This window comes from Panulirus ornatus, chromosome 63, assembly GCF_036320965.1.
Source record: "Panulirus ornatus isolate Po-2019 chromosome 63, ASM3632096v1, whole genome shotgun sequence".
Taxonomy (NCBI): Eukaryota; Metazoa; Arthropoda; class Malacostraca; order Decapoda; family Palinuridae; genus Panulirus; species Panulirus ornatus.
Window position 1 is genome coordinate 28,348,677 of NC_092286.1, and position 10,872 is coordinate 28,359,548.

Sequence of the window (10,872 nt, forward strand, 5' to 3'; positions counted from 1 at the left end):
ACCTGATTGGTTATCTTACAAGAAGGAAGCACCTGATTGGTTATCTTACAAGAAGGAAGCACCTGATTGGTTATCTTACAAGAAGGAAGCACCTGATTGGTTATCTTACAAGAAGGAAGCACCTGATTGGTTATCTTACAAGAAGGAAGCACCTGATTGGTTATCTTACAAGAAGGAAGCACCTGATTGGTTATCTTACAAAGAAGGAAGCCACCTGAATTGGTTATCTTACAAGAAGGAAGCACCTGATTGGTTATCTTACAAGAAGGAAGCACCTGATTGGTTATCTTACAAGAAGGAAGCACCTGATTGGTTATCTTACAAGAAGGAAGCACCTGATTGGTTATCTTACAAGAAGGAAGCACCTGATGGTTATCTTACAAGAAGGAAGCACCTGATTGGTTACCTTACAAGAAGGAAGCACCTGATTGGTTATCTTACAAGAAGGAAGCACCTGATTGGTTATCTTACAAGAAGGAAGCACCTGATTGGTTACCTTACAAGAAGGAAGCACCTGATTGGTTATCTTACAAGAAGGAGCACCTGTTGGTTATCTTACAAGAAGGAAGCACCTGATTGGTTATCTTACAAGAAGGAAGCACCTGATTGGTTATCTTACAAGAAGGAAGCACCTGATTGGTTATCTTACAAGAAGGAAGCACCTGATTGGTTATCTTACAAGAAGGAAGCACCTGATTGGTTATCTTACAAGATGAAAGCACCTGATTGGTTATCATCTCTTCCAGGGAGATTAACATTTATGTTATCAATAACAAGTTATTATTAACGAAGGCCACGTACACATCACCTCCCCCTCCCCCCACACACACACACACACACACGGCATTGGAAAGTAACATTTCCGGGTAAACATATATATATATATATATATATATATATATATATATATATATATATATATATATATATATATATATATATATATTCCTATGAGTCCACGGGGAAAATGAAACACGAAAAGTTCCCAAGTGCACTTTCGTGTAATAATCACATCATCATCATCAGGGGAGACACAAGAGAGAAATATAACAGTCAGTTGATATACATCGAAGAGACGAAGCTACGACGTCATTTGGTAAATATGTGCTTGTCAAAAATATATATATATATATATATATATATATATATATATATATATATATATATTTTTTTTTTTTCTTTTTTTTCCATTATTAGACTCAATCGTCGCCTCCCGCGACAGCGAGGTAGCGCTAGGAAACAGACGAGGAGTGGCCTAACCCACCCACACACACATGTATATACGTAAACACCCACACACGCACGTATACATACCTATACATTGCAAAGTATATATATATATATATATATATATATATATATATATATATATATATATATATATATATATATATATATGTGTGTGTGTGTGTGTGTGTGTGTGTGTGTCAGAGGTGGAGGGAACGAGAAGTGGGAGACCAAATTGGAGGTGGAAAGATGGAGTGAAAAAAATTTTGAGTGATCGGGGCCTGAACACGCAGGAGGGTGAAAGGAATGCAAGGAATAGAGTGAATTGGAACGATGTGGTATACCGGGGTCGACGTGCTGTCAATGGATTGAACCAGGGCATGTGAAGCGTCTGGGGTAAACCATGGAAAGTTGTGTGGGGCCTGGATGTGGAAAGGGAGCTGTGGTTTCGGGCATTATTACATGACAGCTAGAGACTGAGTGTGAACGAATGTGGCCTTTGTTGTCTTTTCCTAGCGCTACCTCGCACACATGAGGGGGGAGAGGGTTGTTATTCCATGTGTGGCGAGGTGGCGATGGGAATGAATAAAGGCAGACAGTGTGTGTATATATATGTATACATTGAGATGTATAGGTATGTACATTTGAGTGTGTGGACGTGTATGTATATACATGTGTATGTGGGCGGGTTGGGCCATATTCTTTCGTCTGTTTCCTTACGCTACCTCGCTAACGCGGGAGACAGCGACAATGTATAATGAAAAAATATATATATACATCTATATACTCCGAACTCTGTCCCAATTCAAGTGGTTTGCCACGCCACCATTTCTCTTTGAGGGGGGAAATAAGAATTACATCCACTTCCTATTTAATCAAAAGTCATCATATATACAGTACATAAAATAGAAGTCCAACTCTTGAAATCTGAAAGACAATATGGGAGATTATGATAAAAAGACGACAACCCACACATGTGATAGAAAACCTTTTGTGAGCACCTCTCACACTGGACTCACTGCATCTCTCAAAGTACATAGACTCGTGAGAGTAAAATCCTATACAAGAATATATGTATCACAATGCCGAAGACCATGTGTGAGTTACATATAGATCACATATCAATGTGTGCACAATCACATATAGATTACATCTCCATGTGTGCACACTTACATATGGACCACATCCCCGTGTGTGTAGTTACATATGGATCACATATCAGTGTGTATATAGTTACATATGGACCACTTCTCCATGTGTGCACAGTTACATATGATTCACATCTCCACGTGTGCACACTTACATATGGATCACATCTCCATGTGTGCACAGTTACATATGGATCACATCTCCATGTGTGCACAGTTACAAATGGATCACATCTCCATGTGTGCACACTTACATATGGATCACATCTCCATGTGTGCACAGTTACATATGGATCACATCTCCATGTGTGCACAGTTACAAATGGATCACATCTCCATGTGTGCACACTTACATATGGATCACATCTCCATGTGTGCACAGTTACATATGGATCACATCTCCATGTGTGCACAGTTACAAATGGATCACATCTCCATGTGTGCACACTTACATATGGATCACATCTCCATGTGTGCACAGTTACATATGGATCACATCTCCATGTGTGCACAGTTACATATGGATCACATCTCCATGTGTGCACAGTTACATATGGATCACATCTCCATGTGTGCACACTTACATATGGATCACATCTCCATGTGTGCACAGTTACATATGGATCACATCTCCATGTGTGCACAGTTACATATGGATCACATCTCCATGTGTGCACACTTACATATGGACCGCTTCTCCATGTGTGCACAGTTACATATAGATCACATCTCCATGTGTGCATAGCTACATATGGACCACTTCTCCGCGCAGATCTACGTCACACAACCAGTTTACTCCCACAATCTGCGCAGATCTACTTCACACAACCAATTCATTCCGAGAATCTGCGCAGGTCTATTTCATACAACCACTTTACTCCAACAATTCATTCTTTATATATATATATATATATATATATATATATATATATATATATATATATATAATATTCCTATGAGTCCACGGGGAAATGAAACACGTTAAGTTCCCAAGTGCACTTTCGTGTAATAATCACATCATCAGGGGGAGATACAAGACAGAGATATAAGTCAGTTGATATACAACGAAGAGACGTCTATATATATATATATATATATATATATATATATATATATATATATATATATATATATATATATATATATCTACACACACACACACAGCTTCGCTATAGGTCAACTTTTTCTAATACTGCATATATATTATCGCTAACAACACTGTGGCACACACGATTGGACCCTAACAATCGTTGGTACATTACAGTAGTGACCTAACTCCAATCCTGGCGCAGCCACACACATATATATATACATTTTCTTTCACACACATATATACTCAAGAAACACTATGAAGCAAGCAACGGTTCGAGAGTAGAATTATAAAATAAATGCCATCACATCTCTACAATTAACAATGTAGATATTGACCCCCCGAAAAATAATAAATATTCTATATTGAGCAATATATAAGTAAATATATATATATACATATATGGGAGAGGGGGTGGTGTTGAGAGTGAGTGTATAAAAAAACACTCATCCAAACCTGCATGAGCGTAATTGGACTCTTAGACGCGAACCACACTCGTGCGCAGCTCGTCCCAATACATCACAACAAAAATCATTAAGTTTGATTTATCCTTATTTCTTTGTCTGTTCCCTTTCAATCATACATCTACGAAATACTGATTATGATATCACTTAGTTCTCCTGGGTGTACAATGGCTATACAGGGCATTCCCAAGTTTTACCTTCCTTTATACAATGGCAGGATATACATATATATTATATATATATATATATATATATATATATATATATATATATATATATATATATATATATATATATATATATATATATATATATTCCTATGAGGCCACGGGGAAAATGAAACATGATAAGCTCCCAAGTGCACTTTCGTGTAATAATCACATCATCAGGAGAGACACAAGAGAGAAATATAAGTCAGTTGATATACATCGAAGAGGCCAAGCTAGGACGCCATTTGGTAAACATGCCATTGTCCAAGCTTCGTCTCTTCGATGTATATCAACTGACTTATGTGTCTCCCCTGATAGTGTGATTATGACACGAAAGTGCACTTGGGAACTTATCGTGTTTCATTCCCCCCTGGACTCATAGGAATATCTAGATCACGCGCAAAATTGTGCTCCTTCCCAATATATATATATATATATATATATATATATATATATATATATATATATATATATATATGCGTTCTGTCTTTGTAAGGGTTGGCTTCGTGCTCCTTGCTAAACACACTTCCCAACCCTGCTCAACCTTCCACATCACAATGGTCCAGTCAAAGTACAAACATTTCTTGGTTTTTTTTCTGTTCTGGCGCATTTGCGCAGCATCTCCACGCATCTCCTAGGTCTACGTTCACAGCAAACCGTCGTAAATAAAAAACAAAATGAATCAGTTTTGTTCGTTGCACTGCCATACAGAAGCGTAATTCCACATCTATATATAAATTATCCACATTTCATTCGGGTTGAATCCAGTGGCAAGTGGGGACCCACACAGGCGCACTTCTTCGCGCATCTGCGCAATTCGAAACACATTCCCAACAGCGCAAGATGAATGTACAATGATGTATTTATTACCATCCCCTTCCACGCCTTCCACTCCGGGGGCGCGGGGGTCTCTCTCTCTCTCTCTCTCCACGCCCTCCGTGTCATCTTCAAAGACCACGTGGCTCGTCCACGTGGTTTCATGTGGTCTTTCCCATGCCCGCGCCCTGCGCGCCCCTCCTCCGTGCGCAGGCGCGAGAGCCGGGCGTGCGCGCATGCGCCTGCGCAGCGATAATGGCGGGTTCTTTATTTTTCCTTTACGAGATGACGCACAGACACTCGCACTCCTCCCGCGGCCTCCTGCAGCTATTACACCACCACTTGTGCCTGACGCATGCGGCAGGCGGCGACGGAGGGGGCGTGGTAGTGGTGGTGCCGCAGGCGGCGCGAGGGGGGGCCGCCGCCGCCCTCCTCCTCCTCCTGCGGCTGGAGCCCCAGGCCGTGGCGAGGGACCAGCGGGCGTCCGGGGGCATGGTGGCCCCGCGGGGCGAGGTCTCCGGACGGGGCATAACGAGCGGTAACTTGTTACTACACTGGGGAATGGAAGAATTCAGGTTTGGCTGAGCAATGTCAACACTCATCATTACACAATATATAAATCTGGCTCACTTACCTCATAATACTATGTAAATCTGGCTCACTTACGTCATACTACTATGTAAATCTGGCTCACTCACGTCATAACACAATATATAAAACTGGCTCACTCACGTCATAACAGAATATATAAATCTCTGGCTCACTCACGTCATAATATATACATCTGGCTCACTCACGTCATAACACAATATATAAATCTGGCTCACTCACGTCATAACACAACATACAAATCTGGCTCACTCGCGTCATAACACAATATATAAATCTGGCTCACTCACGTCATAGCACAATATATAAATCTGGCTCACTCACGTCATAACATATAAATCTGTCTCACTCGCGTCATAACACAATACATAAATCTGGCTCACTCACGTCACAGCACAATATATAAATCTGGCTCACTCACGTCATAACACAATATATAAATCTGTCTCACTCGCGTCATATGACAATATATAAATCTGGCTCACTCACGTCATAGCACAATATATAAATCTGGCTCACTCACGTCATAGCACAATATATAAATCTGGCTCACTCACGTCATAATATATAAATCTGGCTCACTCACGTCATAACACAATATATAAATCTGGCTCACTCACGTCACAACACAACATATAAATCTGTCTCACTCGCGTCATAACACAATATATAAATCTGGCTCACTTGCGTCATAACGCAATATATAAATCTGGCTCATTCACGTCACAACAATATATATCTGGTTCACTCACGTCTTAATTACACAATTTAAAAATCTGGCTCATTTACGTCTTAATAAGACAATATAAATCTGGCTCATTTGCGTCTTAATAACACAATATAAATCTGGCTCATTTGCGTCATAATACACATTTTAAAAATCTGGTTCATTTACGAAGTGATCAATAAACATCAATGATCTAAAACAGACCTATTTCTCTGAGTTCATATTATATATATATATATATATATATATATATATATATATATATATATATATATATATATATATATATCTTTCTTTTCTTTCATACTATTCGCCATTTCCCGCATTAGCGAGGTAGCGTTAAGAACAGAGGACTGGGCCTTTGAGGGAATATCCTCACTTGGCCCCCTATATATATATATATATATATATATATATATATATATATATATATATATATATATATATATATATATATCAAAGTTAAATGAGCGCGCCAGACGCATTCACAAATACATTTCCATGTGCATCAGAACATAGGGTAATTCACATTATCATCCCTTGACGTCATCCACCGAACCCATTCTCATGTGACAATAGTAATGGCCACACTAGCATCATTGTTCGGGTGTGCAATGCCGACCTATCAGATAGGAAATACAGACAGCACTACACCCGATAACGAAGAAAAAAAAAAGAATATATCACTATATCTCCCCCGATGATGTGATTATTACACGAAAGTGCACTTGGGATCCTCACGCGTTCCATTTCGTAGCGGACCCGTAGAGAAATGTACTTAATTACGCACTCAATTGTGATCTTTTCCCAATATATATATATATATATATATATATATATATATATATATATATATATACATTCAGCACATAATAAGGGAAGGTATTATATAAATCCAATGCCAACACGGAAATTCCATTCGCCCTCCTCCAGCGAGCAAGCACGGAGAAGTGTTGACGGTGTGTGTGTGTGTGTGTGTGTGTGTGTGTGTGTGTGTGTGTGTGTGTGTGTGTCTGATGCAGAAGGCCTCTAGCAACAGGTTACTGAGTCCGGCCAAGGCGGCGGCCGAACCACGTGGCTCTTCCTCACACCACGACTCATTGTGTGAGCCAACTCACCTCACACACACACACACACACACGCCCCTCCACTTGACCCACACACACACTCACACACACGCGCACTGCACGTGAGCAGCGTCTCACACACACACACACACACACGGACACACCGTAGCCCCCCTCACGGACACCGTAGCCCCCCTCACGGACACCGTAGCCCCCCTCACGGACACCGTAGCCCCCTTCACTGAAGGGCTGGTAGTCAGACCCCACAATACGAGCGTGAACTATACAATACTTGGTCATTAAACACACACTGGGGGTGGACGAAGGCGCAACACAAATGCGCAGACTTGGTTCACAAACTCCCTGTATTGCGCACAGTGCGCCTTCCAATGCAAATTCGTAAGCCATCGCAACAGATGGGAAGTCATTTGGTTCATGCCATGAAGCTACTATCTACTTTCTACTACTACTACAACTACTACTACTACTACTTAAAGCAATCTATACACTTAAGACATTGGCGGATGCAACACACACACACACGATTACTTAAATACTGTCACTTGTTTTTCTATTCCTTAACAGCAGTAAGGCATGCAAATTAGCCAAAGGGGTAAACACACAAACACAAACAAGGTAGTTAAACCCACTCCATCCATTGTGGCAATTACGACTCAATTTCCATTTAGAATTCTTGAGAGGAGACAGATGTTTGGGGTCTTCGTGTGTTGTTCAACGAGTTGGCCATGTAGTTCAACGAGTGGCCATGTAGTTCAACGAGTTGGCCATGTAGTTCAACGAGGGGGTATTCATTCTGTGATGGGGGGGGGGGGGTAGTCGTCTACAATGACCTATAACTACTGAAGCAGAGCCATTAAGCTATTAGGGTCACACTGACTCGTACAGACGAAGGTTCTAATGGCCTAAGTTGAGGGAGCAACTTGTAAAAAAAAAAATAACCTAGGCGTCACCATTAACGTAGACGGACCATGAGACGGACCACCTCATCCATCATGGTCCCCAATGGTGGTGGGGCCATTTCTGGTGTGGTCTAACTGCCATATTTAGGTTCAACTGCTGGTTATCGATTGTTCGACGCTAACTTCCCATCCGCCACATATTGACCCTGCCCTCCGCGCTCCAGCTGGAGGTCACTGCTTCCAGTGTGTAGACCACATGGGTCATCGGGCCACGGATAATGGCCAAAAAAAATACCGGTGGGTTTGGGGGAGGTGAGAAACGAACTACATTAAACCCTGACCTGACCTCCAATTCCCTTGACCTACATATATGAACCACAAGCTAAAGGAAATAAGTCAAAGATCTGCCAGCGGGGTCTCACTAAGCCATCATTATCCACTTGTTGTTGCTATGATCTCTCGTCTCTGGTCTCACGGCATCTCACTACAACCGAGTTAGAATCGCTCGTTAAGACATTCCTACGTTAAGACATTCCTACGTTAAGACATTCCTACGTAAAGACATTCCTACGTTAAGACATTCCCACGTTAAGACATTCCTACGTAAAGACATTCCTACGTGTCATTTCATCTGCTAACCCTCAAGTTTGTACTCGTGCCACATCATAGATTTGGTCATTCAAATACGTCCACCATTCTACAACCCCCCCGACCATTCTCCAACCCACCCGACCATTCTATAACCCCCCACGACCATTCTACAACCCCCCGACCATTCTACAACCCCCCAACCATTCTACAACCCCCCACGACCATTCTACAACCCCCCGACCATTCTACAACCCCCAACCATTCTACAACCCCCCACGACCATTCTACAACCCCCCGATCATTCTACAACCCCCCAACCATTCTACAACCCCCCACGACCATTCTACAACCCCCCCGACCATTCTACACCCCCCGACCATTCTACAACCCCCCTCCGAACATTCGACCATGGACGGCTGAAGCGTGTACTATCCCCCGATCATCTAGCATGTATATATATACATTAACCTTATCGGCCATTTATATATATCTCCCCATATGGCCATGAGATCAATGTTTATATTCACTCTCGTTAGCCTCAAGTGAAGGCCTTGGTCATGCCAGTCCGCTTCCCTACGTCAGGGTGGAGCGCGCTGTACCCCGCCCTCCGCTCCTCCTGCTGGCGACAGGTTATGTAACACCCGCTCGCCCACAACTTTGGTGATGTCCAAGCGTTACCCTCGGGTCTATGGAGGTGTGACACACACCTCGTTGACCGGGAATGGTCGCCGGGTGTCACTTCGGTCAATTGGCATGACCTTGCACCACCGGTGGGCTAATTAAAGACAAGGAAACACAGTTCCTGGCGCCGCCATGTAGCTACACAGAACCAGCTGATCCTCGCTCCGTCCTTGAATGGCGTCGGAACCGAATTTCCCGGTTTAATTCCCCACGGTCCCAGGCCCCCAGTGGGGAAGGGGAAGCTAAACTACATGCACGTATGTCGTTCACGTACCACTGATGCCGCAGAAGGTCGTAAATGCCAGAACAAGGAAGGGGAGGAGAGCCGACCTGGCCATGTTGCCGCGCTCACCCATGTAAACAAACTGCGGACCACCTCGCCCCGCCAGCCTCGCTCACACCGCGCACTCCCGCACGCTCCTTCCTCCCCTTAGATGCCACCTACCATTATCCCTCTTCCATTATTCCAACGCCAATACAACGGAAAAAACGCCTTGGATCGCCTTTCTCACAGGGGGAGTGGAGCACCCCTGCATTACCCCAGGGTTGTTGGGGTGTGGGGGAGGTCCGGTGCCTTCACCAGGGCCTGAAAGGCCTGGTTATGACGGAGGTGGTATCACGAGATCTCATAATGTTTCGTGCAGCGTGTCACAACGGTACGGGCGGGTCGCCCGCCTGCGTGTTGCATGGCAGCTGACTTTCGCATGGTCACCTTCAAGTGGGATAACCTGCGTTGGGAGGCCATGCCGGTGGGAGGCAAGATAGCGATAAGCCAATGAACCTCATAGAGACAGACACACACAAGCACGGGTGTATTACGTCATGCGTGGTGCAATGTCTCACCGTCATTCGTATTCTTCTTCTTTCCTACTAACATGGGCCCTCCAACCTGGCCACATACCACAGCAGTGGGTCACTATTCATCGCTCTATTTAAGAAAAAAAAACATACAATTTTGACGTACTTCATCACAGTAATTCAATATTTATAAGTCTATTTAAAAAAACAAAAAACATGCGATTTTGACATAGCTCAGTGAATGTCACAGTTTCGTGGTGCCAATTTTTCTACCAATATTGGCAGGTCGACAGAACTGCTGGATAGCGCAAGCCAAATTATGGATAATTCTTTCTTTTTAACTTGCAACATGAACGCGTCCTCTCCGGTCCCAACTCCCAAAATGGAACATTTTTTGGGGGAACATCCGTTTGATTTTGAATTATGAGAACTGATGCATGACTCATACCCATGTGTAACTACATGTTCCACGAAACATTATATACATGTGTGTGTGTGGCGACGAAAATGGATGAAGGCAGCAAG

General features: G+C 42.8%; 1 protein-coding gene across 2 annotated transcripts in view; it reads right to left on the minus strand.

Moving 5' to 3' along the window:
- The window catches only part of LOC139745903 (retinoid-inducible serine carboxypeptidase-like), a 102,496-nt gene extending 92,525 nt beyond the window's left edge, over positions 1-9,971 (minus strand). For both annotated transcript variants that reach the window (XR_011712018.1, XM_071656571.1), the window contains exon 1: positions 9,824-9,971. Coding sequence is in view for 1 of the 2 variants with exons in the window: in XM_071656571.1 (XP_071512672.1) it covers positions 9,824-9,905 (82 nt within the window). In the remaining variant the exon portion in view is untranslated. The remainder of the gene's footprint in view (positions 1-9,823) is intronic.
- Positions 9,972-10,872: the final 901 nt, after the last annotated feature.